Genomic DNA, 19490 nt, shown 5'->3' with positions numbered 1-19490 from the left:
AGCATCTGAATTTTGATCACACAATCATGGGGATGCTATAAAGGTCATAAGTGTGTAAATCGGTCATAAGTCACTTTTTTCAGTGCCACTGAAGCTTTGAAGAGTCACTAAATGAGCAGTTATAAGTTGAGGACTACCTGTACATTTATGAGATTAGTAAAATGGATATATTCCTTGGTTGACAAATCAGATACCAAGTTCTTGTTTGTTCTGTTACAATGAAATGGAGCAATATTTTCTGTTGACTGGTTTTAAAATATACTTACTTTCATGTGAGATGGGCAGTTATACAAATATGTTAAATAAATATACTTATTTCAAAACATCCTAGCAATAGGTGAGTGAATTCCAGTAACTGATTTTGCAAGCTACTGACAGCATTTTGTGCAGAATGGAAGAAAACAGGAACATAATTCAGGTAGTAATTGAGAGCCCCAAATAAAAGAGAAATGTGATGACCAATGTATAGGCCTGTCATCCAGAGAAAGAAGGGCTATTACCATGCTTCAACCCCTGGATCTTGCTGATTCTGCTTCTTACGGGCATGGTCTACTCATCTGCCCAGCTAGAGTAAGGCCCACTGGGAAGTCTCTTTCTTCAATTACTAACCCTTCTAAAGAAATGTCTACTACTTGTGAACATTTTCATTTTCAACTTGTACCTTGGCAAGAAGCCTCAATTCTCTCAAAGCATTTCTCCATCAAACTCTCGGAGGAGGACAGCAGAACCCATGGGGTGAATGAAACACATGTAGCTATGGTTCCATTTTTATTCTGACATTTAGAGACAGTCATATTTTTAACTGTAGTTATATTTGGAATGATAGCATCTCGGTGGAATGCATAGATAGTAGGAGAATGAATTTTGATGAAAATTATTAGCATGCAATTTCAGATAGAAAAAGTGCCAGAAATTCCTTTAGACCAGAGGAAGGAAGGAAGGAAGGAAGGAAGGAAGGAAGGAAGGAAGGAAGGAAGGAAGGAAGGAAGGAAGGAAGGAAGGAAGGAAGGAATGCTCTTATCATTTTTTTCATAAATAAGTACCAAATAGAAAAAGAAGACAAGAGAATTCAACAGCACAATAACATGCCAGTTTGTTTTCTTCATTCCAGTAATACTTTTACCCTGCAAGAATGAATCACTTTTCTAGCTTGAAAAGGGAAAGGACAGAATTGCCTCTTTAACACAGCTGTGGTTTTAGCACAAAATATTTACAGAAAAACATCCATTCAAAAATGTGGTGGTCTACATTTTTGAATGTGTAATGCTACACAATATTAAGCTGCTTGAAGGAACAGTACTCTTGATCAAATTTTAATAAGAAATCCTAAATATACCGAATAAGCTTTTTTAAAAGGTATAATTTTAAGAGTTTGCATTTCAGCGAGTAGGATGGCTCTGAAAATAAACTTTAATGAACACACCAGGGTTTACATCTCAGTCAATATGTATTTATTGTACACATTTATTTGTCAAATTAATATCCTACCTTCTTTCCAAGAGCTCAGGGCATTGTAAATAGTACCACCTCTTCTCATTTTCCCTCAATAGTGAGCTGTGAGCTGGCTGTGAAAGAGCACCTATCCAAAGCCACCCAGTGAGTTTCCAGGACTGAGGGAGACTTTAAACAGGGTCTTCCCAATCTTAGTCCAACAACAGTCACAACACTGTAATATAATTCTCATACTGGAGACCAACCTAATTTTGCTAACTATAATTCCAATAGCACAAAACAGCAAATATTATCTGGACTAGACTGAGTACCTGGTCATTTACTAAAGACTATAAAGATTCAGCTTCTTCAGAGCATTGGAAGAAGAGGCATGCTGCAATGATTTCAATGAATGGGGTTTCCACATACAACTTGCTTTAACAATTATGGAAAGTGCTACTGAAACAGATGACATTTTCCAACCCAAAGACTTGAAAAATATGCAAAACTGAATTGACCAGTTTATATGATTAGATAGACTATTAATAAAGCTTTTAACTGGTCCATAGTAAAAACTTTTCCTCACTGTCATATGGGAACAAGATGAAGCCAACTGTAAACTGTGACTTAGTCAGAATACAAGTTTTATTAATATGCTAACTTAATTTACCCACCTTGATTACAAATTCTCTAAATAAATTAATTAGGTCCATATTTTTTAAACAAAGAATATACTGCTACAGCATGAACAAAAATATTATACGATAAATATAATAATACAATATACGTAATAAAACAGAAATTCTCTTATATATAAACTAGGAATGGCTAGATTTTTTTAAATGTTGTACAAAAATTTCCATTTATATATTAAGGCATGTAAGAACAATCCCTAAAGCTCATTCCAGATGATTTTCATAGAATTTATTTTCATGTTCAAGAAGGCATTATATATTTTAAGGAAAGAATTATATCAAGAATTGAATATTAAAAGAATCAAAGTCTCTGAACAAGATCAATTTTCCTATACACATACTCACTGTAATTTCCTGTTCATAAGTCCAAACACCACAGGCCAGTTCAACGCAGAATATCACGAGCAAACTTCCAAAATACTGCAGAACAGAAAAAAAGCATTCCATTTTTTATTATTTTAAACTAAAGCTAGTCTTAGATTATCTTTTCTAGTCATACAACTCCAAAAGGAAACAAATATATAGCTCCCTTAAACAAAAGCACAAACTGGTTAAATTAGCAAGAATGATTTTGACTACTTTAACAATCTAAAACAGTAATCTACATTTTGGGCTGCATTATTGGGCAAAACTAATTGGGTCTAAATTTCCTGAATGTACTTTTTTGTTGTGATTGTAAAAAACAGGCCTTGTCTACATTTAGAAACTAAGAAGGGTTAGCTTTGGTTAAGCCATGAGTGAGAGATTCCCACAGTAGAGGAGCTGGAGATTAGATTGGGAATTAAAAAAAAACCTTGAACAAAAGCAAGACAATTTTGCACTTTTGAAAATGGAAGACTTCACGAGAGAGACCCATATAGACAACAAGAGTGGAATCTATCTCAAAACTATATTTATTCTTTACCTTAATAGCAGTCTCAGAGGAAAAAAACGGGGGGGGGGTGGAATAGGACTAGGGAAATAGGCAATAGCTATGGAATGCAATGATTCCAATAAAAATTCTCCCCATCCACATTCATTCATTCATTCATTCATTTCATTTCTGAACTGCCCATCTCTTTCAAAGTGGGACTCCAGGTGTGTACAATTAAATGTCAGCATATAAAAACTATAAATTAAAATTAAAATGTTAGAATTAAAATTTCAAAATTAAGCAATTTTAGAGGGAGGCAAGAATAATTAAGCCCTGTTAAAAATGAATTGAAAAGGTGAAGGGAGAATTCTCAGGGCACCTTCCTGCCCCATGGGTGCACACTCCTTTGGGCTCCCCATGTGAGGCCCCAGAGACATGTTTCTTCAACTTACATTTTCCTCCAATGCAGTATTTCTCAACCTTGGCAACTTTAAGATATGTGGACTTCAACTCTCAAAATTCCTCAATCAGCTATGCAAATAGCATGTCTGGGGGGTACCCTTACAACCATTTTGGCCCCAGCAGATCTAATCCTGTTATCAACCACAATACAAGACTGCTATTTATCAGCAATCATCCAATTTGTCCATTTCTAGTTTGGCTTCACACTGGATAAATTAAAATAGTCAAACAAACAAACAAACTTTGCATATAATCACGCAGTAAACAATTCTAAATAAGCCAACCTTGATTTCTAAAATGTAAGCTGATCGCCATAAAAATTAGAGTCTCCATTCTATGTATGTAACAGACCATCCACTTCAAAGAATTATTCTATGCTTTATACAACATGGAAAAATGAATTTATTTATTTATCAAATTTATTTGCTGTCCATCTCTTCATTCAGATGATTCTGAGCAGCTTCAAAATTACATCAAACTCTAGATTTACTTGCACAAGGCCGTGTGAACGCACAAGAACTGCTACAGAATATACCACTCACCTCATTCACCTCAACCTGGCAGTATGGCTCAAGGGATTATGTTTTTTTCTCCCATGGCTCCTTTTATCAACTTTGAATTTCTAACACAGACAAGTAAAATTAACTGGTCTGTTGAGTTACTCTGAAATGGAAGCAACAATTGTCACCAAGAAGGTAGCTGTAATGAATACTCTTGGCAGGGGCTGGTACAGTGGGGTGATTCACATATGTGAACAACCGTTTCTTTATATGGATGCCATTTCCAGAAGTCCATTCTGGGCCTGGGCAACAACAAATTAGCTACCGGTTCTGCTGAAGTGATGCAAACCAGCTGAATCCCACCACTGGGCTGGCAGTATTTGTTTCAGACAGTATGTTTAAGTTTTACTTTTTATGATTAACATTCTAAGCTGCAGTCCTCAATACCACTGATCGATAATTGCACTTACTAGTTACTATTACTGTGTAAACTGCATCAATGGGGGCGGGCCGAGGAGTTTAGTCAGTATCTGCTGGACAAAGTCGCTCAGTTTCGGACCAGTCTGGACTCTGACTGGGCAGTATCTGATGAGGGGGAAATGACAGGTCTGGCCGATATTATTTGGGAGGAGTTTGACCCTGTGACTCCAGATGAAGTGGACAGGATCATGGGTAGATTGAGTGCTGCCACGTGTTTGTTGGACCCGTGTCCCTCCTGGCTGGTTTATGCGGCTCGGGAGGTCACACGAGGCTGGCTCCAGGCAGTGATTAATGCTTCTCTGAGTGAGGGGTGCTTCCCTGCTGCCTTGAAGGAGGTGGTGGTGAGGCCCCTCCTCAAGAAATCTGACCTGGACCTGGCCATTTTGAATAACTTTTGTTTTGTCTCCAACCTTTGCTTTCTTGCGAAGGTTGTTGAGAGTGTGGTGGCACGGCAACTCCCGTTGGTCCTGGAGGAAACTGAGTATCTGGATCTGTACCAATCGGGTTTCAGGCCCGGGTACAGCATGGAGACGGCATTGGTCGCGCTGCTGGATGATCTCTGGTGGGCTCGGGATAGGGGTTATTCCTCTGTCCTAGTCCTATTAGATCTCTCAGGGGCTTTTGAAACCATCGACCATGGTATCCTGCTGCGACATCTCTGGGGGTTGAGAGGCACCGTTTTATGGTGGTTCTCCTCCTACCTCTCGGGCCGTTCGCAGACGGTGTTGGCAGGAGGACAGAGGTCAACCCCGAGGCCCCTTGATTGTGGGGTGCCTCAGGGGTCGGTCCTCTCTCCCCTCCTGTTCAACATCTATATGAAGCCACTGGGCGAGATCATCCATGGTTTCGGGGTGAGGTATCATCAATATGCGGATGATACCCAGCTTTTCATCTCCACCCCGAACCAACCCAGTGATGCCCTCGACGTGATGTCCCGGTGCCTGGAAGCGGTACGAATCTGGATGGGGAAGAACAGGCTCCAGCTCAACCCTGGCAAGACCGAGTAGCTTTACGTATCGGCATCTCGTGTAGTCCAAGATCTTCCATCTTTTGTTATGGGGGGAGAGGTGTTGCTTCCTGTTGATAGGGCGTGCAACTTAGGCGTCCTCCTGGATGCACAACTCAGTTTAGATGATCATGTTGCAGTCGTGGCCAGGGGGGCATTTGCACAGGTTCACCTGGTGCACCAGTTGTGACCCTATCTGGACCGAGATGCTTTACGTACGGTCACTCATGCGCTCACCTCCCGGGTAGATTACTGCAATGCTCTCTACGTGGGGCTGCCCTTGAAGACCACCCAGAGGCTTCAGCTGGTGCAGAATGCGGCCACGCGGGTTGTGATGGGAGCATCCCGGTACTCCCAGATTACACCCCTCCTGCATGAACTGCATTGGCTACCGGTTGCCCTCCAGGTGAGATTCAAGGGGCTGGTTCTTACCTATAAAGCCCTACATGGCTTAGGCCCAGGATATTTGCAGGACCGTCTGCTGTCAGGAACATTTTCCCATCGCCCTATGTGCTCACACAGAGAGGGCCTCCTCAGGGTGCTGTCGGCCAGACAATGTCGGCTGATGACCCCCAGGGGGAGGGCCTTCTCTGTTGGGGCACCTGCTTGGTGGAATCAACTCCCCCGGGAGCTCCGGATGGCCCCAGACCTTCGGTCCTTTCGCCGTGACCTTAAGACATATTTTTTCCAACAGGCCGACCTGGACTGATGATAATGGGGTTTTTAATTATGATTTTAAATGTTTTTATTGGTTTTAGTGGGACTTTGATACAATTTAATTCTTTTTTAATATTTGTATTCATTTGTATTTTATTGTTGTTAGCCGCCCTGAGTCCTTTGGGAGATAGGGCGGCATACAAGTCTCATTATAAATAAATATAAATAAAAATAAGTGCAAAGTGAAAAGAATGATGCAATTAGCAGCTCAACTTCTGTATACTATACTCAAAAATACACATTCCTTCTTCCAGTAATCTTATGTTAGCATGATAGCCAGTATTATTATTCATATCACAAAGAGTGGTTTATTTAAGGCCATCTTGTGAGTTAATGAGATTGAACCAACAGGCCTGTGTCTTACAATACTAAATTGTAGTCATTATACTGTCTCAACTGTTTAAAACTCAACCTAAGCTATGTGATGATTAGGTCAAGTTCCAGCATAGATATAAGAAATTATTTCTGTTAGTGTCCAACTGAAGGGAAATTGAGTTGGCAAACTTCAATAATACTAGCATATTCCTTTTTTAAGTCCAAACACCAGAAGATTCACATAGAACTTTAGAGAGGCATATTGCTCTTAAATACTATTCCCAGTAATTATGAATACAAGGAATAACAGAATAACAGAGACCAAATTCTAATACAAAGAACCCTAACTTGCATAAAATCTTGAGTACACTAGAAGCAAGCTCCAGTAAATACAGGTGTTGCAGTTATTAAGTTATTAACACAATTATTAAGTGACTCTGGCTTCCCCATTGACTTTGCTTGTCAGGTCACAAAAGATGATCACATGACTCTGGAACATTGCAACATCATAAATACATGCCAGTTGTCAAGTGTTAACATTCTGATTACATGGCTATAGGGATGCTCCAATGGTGTAAGTATGAAAAATAATCATGTCACTTTTTTCAGTGCTATTGTAACTTTGAATGGTCACTAAACAAACTGTTGTAAGTCAAGGACTACCTGTATTACTTATTGCATTTTGAACAGCAAATAAATATATTGCAGTGGATTAAAGGGCCTGCAGACTATTTGATAATTATGGACTGATTTATCTTTCCTGCTTGTCAGGGTGTGAAAATGCCATACAATCATTTAGCATCTTCAGTCTATCCCTAAGCCACCACCATTGGCATCTTCTTCTTCAAAAGAAATGTTTTCCAGCTTCCTCTCACCTAAGTGATAACATCTGGTCTCTTTAAAGTGCATCAAACCAAAGTGATTGTATTAAGTTCTGTGGGCAACCTATCATGATTCCTGGTCATTGGTTTTTAGGACATCTTTCTTTTGGAAGTGACAAGCCCTCTCTCTCACCATACTTCCCAACCCATGGCTAGCAGCAGTAGTGGGAAAAGAAGAGTGAGGAGTTCTTTTGGGCACCAGTTCTCATGGCACCAAAATAACCTGCTTTTCACAGTTGAAAAGCCAATTTCCCACTTCCATTCCCACAAGGTTTGACTTGCTCTGCAGCCCACATTTGCCCATCCCTCCATCTTAAAACTGCTTTTGTATACAAATATCTAGTGGTCTTCAGGAATACAGCTTTATTGTAGGGCTGCTGGCTGCAAAGCCAGTTCCACACCCTTTCCCTTGTCAAGGGGAAGAAATGGGGGGGGGGGGATAGCTGCTTTGGTTCCACAACTTCAAATCCAACTCCGTGTGTTCTTCATAAGAGAAAATATTGGAGAAGACCTCTGGGTCTTCTGCTGCCACTTACTGGAATCCTAGGAAAGATTCATCACCCCGCCTCCCTCCTTCTCCAATTTCTTATGCCAAGACATAATGTGGCTTGACAGTGTAATCAGCACTTCTTTAAGACAGCAAGCTGTTCTATATGACAGTACTTTACTGTTGCTTTGGGGGAAAGACCTATTGGTTCTTAAAGCCACTTTAAGACAATGTTGGCTGCAGGTCCTCAAAGTAGTAGGCACTAAAGGAACTTTAGTGACCGGCTGCCAAAACTCTTGAGAGAAAGGAAACCATATGATGAAGATGGCATGGAAAACATAGCCATTTGGAAAGGTTTTTTTCAATGCTACTTTGATCAGTTGGGTAACTTTGCTTTTGCTTATATTTTTATCTCCTGTTTCCTGATTTAATTGTGGTTAATTTTTTTGTATATTCATCTACTCCTACTATAGCTTAATTCTACCTTAGTATCCAAGTATGCTTTTTCGGGAATATGTTAAAATAACATGTGGGGAGGTGCTATGGATATTGGAGGGTGGGCATGTGCTATAAGCAGGTACTAGACAGAGGGCAGGTGGGTGCACAGGAATCGCAGAGTGATGGATGGGTGCTGAGGACAGGCACTAGGGAATGCAGGAAGATGTGCAGGTATAATGGGAGAACGGGCACTACTGAGCACAGTGCCATGGGGGTTGGGCAAGTGCTAACAGGCACCAGGGACCATGGGCTGGTGAAAAAATATTAGAGTAGGAGCAACTTCCAAATTCCTGCCGGCTTCCCCACTGACTTTGCTTCTGAGAAACCAGCAAGGAATGTTAGAAATAACAATCACATGACCATGTCTCGCTGCAACGTTATAATTGTGAGCCATGACCGTGGGGACATTGTGATGTTGTGAACTCTGAGGACCCATCCCAAATCCCCTTCATTCATCACCATTGCAAATTTGAACTAACAAGTGGTTGTAACTTGACGACTGCCTGTACTCTTCCATACATGAATAGAACAAAGCTAAATAAATGTACAGCAAAGAGTGTCCTATCAAGACAGCCCTTCAGAGCACACAGTGGAATTATGGGGAAAATGGGAGAACAGACTGAAGCTTTCTCCCTGGCAGATCTGTAAACTGAACTAACTCAAAGATCACAACTAGCCATCAGTCAGAAAAAAGCAATAGGGGAGCAAAATCGCTATATATTCAAGATCAGCTTAGGAGAATTGTTTGCAGTAAATAGGGGAAAGTCAGAACATAATCATTTTTAAGGGGTTTTGCCCCTTAAAAATACAACCTTGCTTATAGTAAAGTTTTTCCTTTTTCTGTCATTATTACAGCATTATTAGAAATTAATTTCCCAAGGCACATCTTCCACTTTTATTATTTCTCTTTTATTTCATTGATCAGTGATCAACATGCACGCAGTAGGTCTAATAGGCTGACTTCACAATAACATATGAGGCAAGCAAGCAAGCATTACCAGAGTGAAAGTGTGAAAAAAAAACATTCCATAAGCAAAAATTCAGTCATTTCTTTTGTGTTCAATATATTGGCTGACGTGATTCATAGCTAAATGAGAGAAGAAAACAAGATCCTTCATTTCGGTGGTTTTGTGCCTTAAAGGAAGTCTGCATAAAGTTGATGAATAACAAGATAAAGAGCCCTTGTGCAATTTCCATGGTGAGACTATCTTAGTGAAGAACTTTGTGTTACTACAAAGTGATCTAAGAGTTTTTAAACTACTTGTTTCTTTAAAAATAAAAGCATTTCTTAACAGCAAGAAAACTTAAATTCCAGTATCTAGAATTATCCCTGAAAAAAAATCTTATTCACATGAAGTTCTACATTCTACATTTACAGGAAGTAACCTCAGGGCATTTAAATGTTACTCTAACATTGTGGTGGCGAACCAATGGCACGCGGAGCCCTCTCTGTTGGCACGTGCGCCATTGCTGGGCTGAGCTGCTCCCTCCTGCTCTCTGCGCATGCACAGTTCTTCATGCATGCGCAGTCTGGGAATAGGCAAGAGGCTATAAAAGAAACAATTTTTGGCGTCTGCAGCATTTGCTGCAGACCGTGAGCAAGCATGAGCAGCGATAAGTTTCAATGGACGAGGAGGAAGAGAGGCGGTGAGGACAGCAATGGCGGTGGTGGCGAAAGTCACGGAGGGTGGGGGGCGGCCTACCTGCTTAAGCTACCTTGCCTCGGCCTCATGGGGTGATGGCAGCAGCAATGGCAGCGGAGGCGGTGGCCCAGGTAGGCTCTGGTAAGCCAGGCAGGGCTGAGGAGCCAGCCAGCCAGCAAGAGCAGGGTTGGGTGGGTGGGTGGATCTGGCCCCTTTTACTTCATCTAGGGGCCGGGGAGAAGTTGCCTGCTCAGCCTCATGTGTGGTAGTGGTGGCCCAAGTACGCTCTGGTAAGCCAGGTAGGGCCGAGGAGCCAGCCAGCCAGTCAGCGAGAGTAGGGTTCGGTGGGGGGATCGGGATCTGGCCCCTTTTACCTCGTCCAGGGGCCGGGGAGAAGTTGCCTGCTCAGCCTTGTGTGTGGTGGAGGTGGCGGCAGCTCGGAAAGGCTCTGATTAAGCCAGGCAGGGACGAGCGCTTCCCCGCCTGCATCTGAGACGCCGTCTCGGAGGTGCTGAAGGGGTGCAACTGGAGCCTGGTGCCCATGCTGGTGCGAAGCCATGGGGCGCTGAAGGCCAAGCTGCATGTCAAACAGCCCATGAATGCCTTCAAGGTCTGAACGCAGGCAACGTGCAGGAAGCTGGCCGACCAGTACCTGCACAACACTGAGCTCAGCAAGACGCTGGGCATGTTCTGGCGGTGAGTAGGCTGGTGCGGAGCCCAGGCAGGGAGGGACGGTGGCCACAGGGTGAGTGGCAGCTCACCTCGGTCGGTCAGTCTGTATCCCCCGTGGCTGACCTTCTTCCCAGGCTCGTGATACAGTGTGATGCAGACAATGGCTTCTCCAATTCAGGGGATTGACTAGCCGGTTGTACCGGAGCCCCCGAGGGTGCAGGTCCTTCCGCCACTGTGTGGGGACTTTCTCCGTCCGAAGCTGCGAGCTTTGAGAATCGGAGCTAACTGACCAGCAATATTTGGACCGATTTTCCAGGGGCGTTGCCAGCAAGCGGCTGAAGGCATGGCCAGCTGTGGATGATGGGAGTTCCATCCTCCACTTGTTGGGAAAGCCATGTGTCAGGCTTGCCTGGGAGATTTTTAAGCCCGGGGGTGGAGGGCTCCTGGGTTCAGTAAGCAGAAAAAGTAGCAGAGCGACTGCTCAGAAGTGGCGTTTGGTTTAACGCTGCATGTGTTGAGACAATTGACCGACCTGGGCATATTAGGACCTTTTTCCTGACTAAGCCGCCTTGAAAACCGATTTGACTTTCATCGGTTTCTGTCTACAGGCAATTCCTGTCCTGTTGGGTGTCAGTTTGATGAAGGAGGGGAGCTGCATGTTGGAAGGGCATCTGCCATTAATTAAAAGAAATGAAAGGGGGGGAAAGCTCAACTATTTTGTATACCTTATTCCCTCAAAATCTTTCAAATAATTTTCCTCCAAATAAAAGTAATAGGTTGAGGTTAAATGGTCTTGCCCATAGGCAAATCTTAGATTCCTTGGAGCATCTATGTGAGGGAAAAATGATGAAGTGAAAAATCACATGATTATGGCTCGGCAGTGATGAACTAATAAAGGGTTCTGCCTATCATTTTCATGCATTATTGATCTAGGAAGGAAGGAAGGAAGAGAAGAGTGAGAATCTGCCTGGCTAGGTGATTTTGGACCAGTCACATTCTCTCAGTCAGGATGTCAGGCTTGGATGACAAGCCAGTTTGGTCAATTTCTGTAGCCCAATGGCTCAACACTTAGTTGATCTGAAAAAAAATATGATCCTATTTGTGGGAAAAACACTAGTAAGAAAAAATAATAATTGTATGAAGACAGCCCATTTAGAATAATAGCTAAAGGTACTGGACAGAAGTCAGTAGATAGTGAGTTGTAGTTCTATTTTAGACATGTATGTAGTCATCGGGGTCAAGACTGCTTGGAAGGCAGGCAGATATGTGCACACACATCCAGACACACACCCCATACATTCTTACTCCATCTCTTTCATATTTGTTTGCCCTATTTCTCTCGGTACTTCTGAATGAACCACTTTGATACCACAGCCTGGATGAGGACCTCCCTGGTGGCAGTGGCTGCTGTAGCTACTTAGCTATCCAAAAGGTGATAGGGTTAATGGCCTCAGCTCAGCAAGGCATGGAAGACCTTGAATTACATGGTCTATGAGTCTCTAAAGAAAGAAAGGAAGAAGCTTAGAAGTACTGACTAAAGAATTTTCTGCATTGTCTGCCATCTTCAGATTTGCAGCTTATAAAGGTAAGGACATGTTTATTATAATGTTTAGTCCAATGGACCAAGCTGGGAACAAAGTTATGTCTATTTTTTAAATAATTACAGTTAATATACACATGAGTCAGGCTTTAGCAACTAAACATGAAGGTTTAATGAAATATTAAAATCCCTAGTAGCAGACTTTTAAAATAATCTAAGGAGAACCAAGCAAGTTAATTGGAAATAAATACTGGATGAATTAGAAACAAGCCAGAAAACAAAAATAAATGTTCTGACTTTAGCTAAAACTGAAAATAAGACACCCTCAGCCCTGTCCTCCACCTCTGCAAGCCCTGTGTATCAGGAATCAATGCTTCAACAAGAAAAATCTAACAATTTTCAGAAGGACATGCAAGCGGCATTACAAATAATCCAAGAGACAATATCTCCTTTCACAAAGAAAATACAAGGAAAAATCGTGAGGAGACAAAAGGCAACTTTGATAAAATGAATCAAGAAATTCATAACATAAACTCTCAACTAGAAAGCTTCTGACAGAAGGTTACAAAGAATAAACAAAGAATTCAGAAAATAGAAGATAAGTCAGTAGAGACTGATCAAAAGATGGAAGAAATAAAAGATGAAAATCAGAGGCTGATGTAGGCAAATAGAGAATTGGAAGATTCAATGAAACTTTTGGAAATGGAAGGCATCTTATTTATTAAGATTTCAAAACATAACAGAGGATAAGGAAGAGGACCTTGCGGACTTGATGGCAGAGCTATTGGCTGAAGCACTGGAAATCGGGAAACAGGAAATGGAAGGAGAGATAAACCAGATATTTCGAGTCAATTCAAACTATGCAAGGAGAAATAAAGACCCTAGAGAAGTACATGTTAGATTCATCAAAAGATTATAAGAGATGAAATATTGAGTAGAGCGAGAGATGATCCTCTGCGTTATAAAGAAAAGGAAATTGTAGTGTTGAAGCAGTTTCCCAGGAGGATAACAGATTCACGAAGAGAATACCAATTCCTGACCAGAAAATTAACTGAAAAAAGAGTGAATTTTAGATGGCCAATTCCGGAAGTGACATAAATTAATTGGGACATGAAAAGATACAGATTGGACTCTGTACTCAAGTCAACAGAGTTCTATGAGAGTTACAGAACTTTTTTGGAAGGGGAAAGCCCAGAATTTCATGCAGGGAGAGAAGCAAAAAAACAGCAAGAAATAGCAATAGAAGGAGTAGCCAAACCAAGGGAAGAAGAAGAAGAGACAGAATACACAAACATAGAAGGGGCAAAAGCAAGAGAACAGAGACAGATAAGAACAACTAGGAGAATAAAACCTAAATATAACTGAAGGAGATACAGAAGAAAAATGGAATTCTCTCAATGAATATAAACGGATTGAATTCCCCTGCAAAAAGAAAAAATCTTTTTACACAACTACAAAATTTAAAAATGGATATAATTTGTCTCCAAGAAGCACATATTAAGAGACAACACTATAAACTGTTGGAACAACCAAAAATCGGGAAACTCCACTTCACACTAGCACAACAAAAGAAAAGATAAATAGTTTTATATGTTAAAGAGACAACGAACCCCAAACAAATCTATGCAGATGAATAGGGAAGAATATTAATGGTGGAAATAATGATAAATCAAAAACAGATAACGATGGTAGCAATGTATGCACCTAATAACAAACAAGAAGAATTCTATCAAAAATTACATAAAAAGTAGTGGAATTGGAACATCAAAATATTTGCTTAATGAGAGACTTTAATGCAATTTTAGACAGGAAGGTGGATTACAGAATTAGTAAAATAGGGAAAAATGGAAGGAATATACTACCTAAAAATGGCAGAAGAAATCTATATACAGGATATATGGAGAGAAAAGAACCCCCCAAAAATCACAATATACATTTTTCTCAAACAGGCACAAATCATGGTCCAGAATTGATATGATATGGATATCCCCTGAATTAAGCATGATTATACAAGTGATTGAGATAGAAACCAATATATGGGCAGACCATAATCCGATAAAGATGACTTGGAGAGGAGCTAAGAAAAAACTAACATGGTCTCTGAATCAATCTTTACTGAAAAAGAATTTATACAAATAGCAACAAAGGAAATTGATTTTTTCTTTAAAATAAACAAAAAAGAAGAGACATCGCTTCAAAATGTGTGGGATACAGCTAAAGCATACTTTGGTTTGGCTATAACTTACATGGCAAAAAAAGAATAAAGAAAAAAAGCAACAACAATAGTTAAAAGAGTAATTGGAATCAAAACTACAGAGATCTACAAAAGAAAATCTTAAAAGCAAATGGAAATAATAAAACATAAATTAAATTTAGCAGAGGCTGAAAAAATGGCCCAACAAATTAAAAGGGCAAAACAAAACTTTTTTGAAAATGGTAATAAACAGGGTAGGTGGTTAGCATACAAACTGAAAAGAGATAAAAAAATTGATAAATAACTTGCAAAATTCAAAAGGTGACTTACAATTTCAAAATGACATAATTTAAAAAATAAACATAAAGTTTATGAGACACTTTATGACACAGAAGAAACTTCTCAAGAAAAAATAAAGCAATACATAAAAAAGCTGTTTTACCAAAAATTTCAGCGAACATGCAAAATGTTAAATATTCAGTTCTTGAGGCATTAAGAGAAATGAAGTGTTCAAACAACAAGTTTATTTTAACTCAGAACAGAACAGAAGCAAGCTAATAGCTGCTGCACAGCTATTTATACGGTTAATTTTTAATTTAATTTAATTAAATTTATATACCGCCCTTTCCCGAAGGACTCAGGGCGGTTTACAGGGTATTTAAAATCAAACAGTACGAAATACAAAAGTTAAAAAACAATTTAAAAAGATTAAATTATCCCTTAACTAAAAACCTCAGTTAAAAATTCTCAGCCTGGGCCGGAGAGCTCAAAGAGCCAGGTCTTCAGGTCCCGGTGGAATGAACGAAGGTCAGGGGCGGTCCTAAGCTCCATGGGCAGCTGGTTCCAGAGGGCAGGCGCACCCACAGAGAAGGCCCTCCCCTTCGGTGTTATCCGCCGGCAATCTTTTACCGGCGGCACCTTGAGAAGACCCTCCCTGTGCGAGCGCACTGGACGAAGGGAGTTTGATGCTGGCAGGAGGTGTTCCCTCAAATATCCCGGACCCAGGCCATTTAGGGCTTTATAGGTCATTACCAGCACCTTGAATCTCACCTGAAGGGCAACCGGAAGCCAATGCAGCTCGCGGAGTAGAGGTGTTACATGGGAGTATCGGGAGGCCCCCATCACAACTCGCGCGGCCGCATTCTGCACCAGTTGAAGCCTCCGGGTGGTCCTCAAGGGCAGCCCCATGTAGAGAGCGTTGCAGTAGTCTAAACGGGAGGTCATGAGCGCATGAGTGACTGTGCGTAGGGCATCTCGGTCCAGGTAGGGTTGCAGCTGGCGCACCAGGTGAACCTGGGCAAAAGCCCCCCTGGTCACGGCACCTATATGGTCTTCAAAACTGAGCTGTGAATCCAGGAGTACGCCCAATTTGCGAGCCCTATCAACGGGGGGTAACACCTCACCCCCCATCGTTAAAGGTGGAATGAACAGGTTAGTCCGAGATGCCGATATGCACAGCCACTCAGTCTTGGCAGGATTGAGACGAAGCCTGTTTCTCCCCATCCAGACCTGGACCGCCTCCAGGCAACGGGACATCACGGCGAGGGCATCGCTGGGTTGGTTTGGGATGGAAAGAAAGAGTTGGGTATCATCAGCGTACTGATGATACCCCACCCCGAAACCACGAATGATCTCACCCAGTGGCTTCATATAGATGTTGAACAGGAGGGAAGAGAGAACTGACCCCTGAGGAACTCCACAGAGAGGCCTCGGGGCGGATCTCTGCCCTCCTGTCAACACTGACTGCGAACGACCCAGGAGATAGGAGAACCACCGTAAAACGGTGCCTCCCACTTCCCGCCCCCTGAGGCGTCGCAGTAGGATACCATGGTCGATGGTATCGAAAGCCGCTGAGAGATCTAATAGGACTAGGACAGAGGAGCAACGCCTGTCCCGAGCCCGCCAGAGATCATTCACCAGCGCAACCAATGCCGTCTCCATGCTGTGCCCAGGCCTGAAACCCGATTGGTACGGGGCCAGATAATCAGTTTCCTCCAGGAATAGAGGGAGTTGATGCGCCACCACGCTCTCGACAACCTCTAGGCGGCAACGAATAGGTTTAAAGTAGCAGTTTCCTGCCCCAAACCTAATTATCAGCCTCGAGACAGCAAGTCTGACTTTCAGCAACTGTTAGAAAACACACAGAAAGTAGGTCAGACATAAGCAAGCAGTCAAACATTAAGCAAGTGAATTAAAACAGATAAGGCCAATACATTGCACAAAACATGCTAAATGAAAAAATATCAATGATGGAGGTAACAGAGGATATAAAAAGGCAAAAAAAATGATAAGAACCCGGATCCAGATGGGCTACCTGCAGAGTTTTATAAATGCCTACAAGATACATTAAGCCCATTAATGAAAGAACTGTGTAATGAGGTACTTTTAGAGGCTAAAATACCAAATACTTGGATAGAAGCCAACATTATTTTAATACCCAAAAAATAAAGACTTATACACCAATATGTAAATTTTTGCTTCAATAATAGCAGAAAGATTCAGAGATTTTTGACTGAATTTATACATATAGACCAAAATGGATTTTTACTTAAGACACAAATAAAAAATAATTTAAGAATGATTTTAGATACTGTTCTACCAAAGTTTCTCTTTTTGTTTCAGATGATACCTATATTGAAAAAGGATGCCAACCTTGATCAATGGCAGAAGGGTATTAACGAATTTATCTGGGCGGGGGAAAAACCAAGAGTTAAATTCAAGATTTTACAAGATGCCAGGGAAAGAGGGGGACTCAAGGCGCCGAACTTGAAATTGTACTATGATGCGGTTGCCTTGACCTGGGTTAGTGATTGGCTTAATCTAACTAACAAGAGAATACTGCATCTTGAGGGATGGGATTTGGTACATGGATGGCATGCATACTTGCTTTATGATAAGAAAAAAAAATTAGCTACCGGTTCTGCTAAAGTGGTGCAAACCAGCTGAATCCCACCATTGCCTAAAGCCAAAAGATTTTGGTCAAGAATACATATATGGTTAGAGAAAATGATTAAAAAATGTAGATTTTAAGCCAGAATTATTTTTGTTATGTATAATTGTAGGAAATTATGAGAAAGAATGTGTGCATTTAATGTTACATGTACTAACTGCAGCAAGCATTGTATTTGTTCAACATTGGAAAGATGAAGAATTATCAGGGGCGGAAGAGATAATTAAGAAAATTTTGGACTGTGCAGAAATGGACAGACTTACACTGAAAATGAAAAAAAAAGAAAAGTCAGAATACTTTAGAACATGGGATACATTTTATCAATGGCTAGAAAAATGAGGTATTAGTAAGCTAAATATTGGAATCCAGACATGTTGCTGATAAAATATTAACAATTTGTGATTATAAAAAATAACAAAATATTGTTAAAAAAACCAAAACAAGCCAAAAGAAAATGAGAGTGGATTGGAGTGCCTGGATTCCTGTACAGAAGAGCAATCTAAAACATGTTTGTAGATATTTCCCATGCTTTTCCTAAACTCAGTGACAAAGATTTCAAGGGCTAGATGTGATGATGGTGATAAGGATGAATAATTCAATTTGAATTCTATTTTTACACCTAGAAAGTAGAAAACCTCATGCAATGTAATGAGATTTTCAGTTGTCCTCTGCTTCAGTAGTGATTAGGGATGCTATAGGCTACAGAATAAAATCTTTAGAGAAATAAACCTGACATATATGAAATGCAAAACATTTCCAAATTTTTACCATCATGACGTATGGCATTTCCCGCCAGCTACCAGATTTCTTTTAGCACACACCATTCTCAAAAATTATTTATTTCCAAAACAAATTTGAAAGGAAAAGTCGAGCCAAAAATCTCCCATCAACCCTGCTTTTGTAGCCTAAGATTACTATTACTCCAATTGTAATTAAAATCTAATAATGCCTTGGAAACCACACACAAATCCCTCTGGAAGATACTGTTTTTAGATTTGATTAAAATAATGGAAATTTGAATTCTTGAGTGCCAAATCAAAATCTGGTTTCTTTTGGATGCCTGATGAAACACGTTTTCCCAAACTGGGGAGGGAGGAGGAGTCATTCAGAAAAGAAATTGATGTCACCGGATCCCTAAAAGGAAATTGGTTCCACAATAGATAAGCTGTAAATGCAATTGAAATCTTAGGTCAACAAAAGAAATGTAGCTTTTCTCTTCATGGAAATCAGTACTGAACTAAATGGTTCATTCATCCTGGAATTATTTGTTAAGATTTATGATGTGCACAAATACTAACATGTTGTTTATTTACAGAGTGTCTTTTTTAAAAGTAAAAGTTATTTTACAAAATGCGTATTTTTCCACAAGTGTATGGTGCTTTACTGCCCTCTATATATAAACTTTATATTTAATCTTTTCTTGTTAATGTTTTTTTTTGTTTTTTAATTATATTTTAGATTTTTTTTTACCTGCCTTTATTATTTTTATAAATAACTTCAGGGGGTGAACATGCATAATAATCTTTCTTCCTACTATTTTCCCTACAACAATCTTATGAGGAGGGTTGGATTGAGAAAGAATAACTGTCATACAGCCAGCCATGCCTAATTCCCAGTATTTATCCATATGTTCTTGCATAATTGAACAGAAATGAAACATCTTTTCATCTGTTTCAAATATAGTGTCCCATGAAACAATACTTTTGTGAGCAAAGAGAGATCGTTAAAACAACCCTAATCATATACACTCAGTCAGATTTCATAGAAAGTTATTTAGTATTAGCGTTCTCTGAAGACCCTAAGGTAGTTTATTCTAGAATTTATGGCATAAAAAATCATTTCACATGCAAGATGCTCTCACACATTTTGCTCTGTCTGCATATCCAATCATAAGAGAGCCTAAAAATTAATACAGTAAATTATTACTTATTTTTGGTCTGGCTTATTACAAAAGCAAGTCAATTTGCAGATTCACTGTATGATGGTAAGATTAGGCCAAGACTAAAGTAAGAGTCTTTCATCTGTTCAGTAAGGGCCTGCCAGTGCTTATCTGCCAAAGATTTATTTTCACCAATTTTCCTGATAAAGGCTATTACTGAAGAGATCTGTATTAGCAGCTCTGAGATAGGTTCCTAAGAGGTTTTTCTAAGATGCTGAGACTTTAGA

General features: G+C 40.4%; 1 protein-coding gene across 4 annotated transcripts in view; it reads right to left on the bottom strand.

Annotated features, from left to right (window-relative positions):
* The window catches only part of TSPAN12 (tetraspanin 12), a 97209-nt gene that overhangs the window by 37662 nt on the left and 40057 nt on the right, over positions 1–19490 (bottom strand). For all 4 annotated transcript variants that reach the window (XM_083366716.1, XM_083366713.1, XM_083366715.1 and 1 more), the window contains exon 5: positions 2472–2546. In XM_083366716.1, coding sequence (XP_083222842.1) covers positions 2472–2546 — 75 coding nt within the window. The remainder of the gene's footprint in view (positions 1–2471; positions 2547–19490) is intronic.

The sequence above is a fragment of the Vipera ursinii genome, assembly GCF_947247035.1.
Source record: "Vipera ursinii genome assembly, chromosome: 6".
Classification (NCBI taxonomy): Eukaryota; Metazoa; Chordata; class Lepidosauria; order Squamata; family Viperidae; genus Vipera; species Vipera ursinii.
The sequence above is the reverse complement of the archived record's forward strand: the minus strand, read 5'-3'. Positions and strand labels throughout refer to the sequence as shown.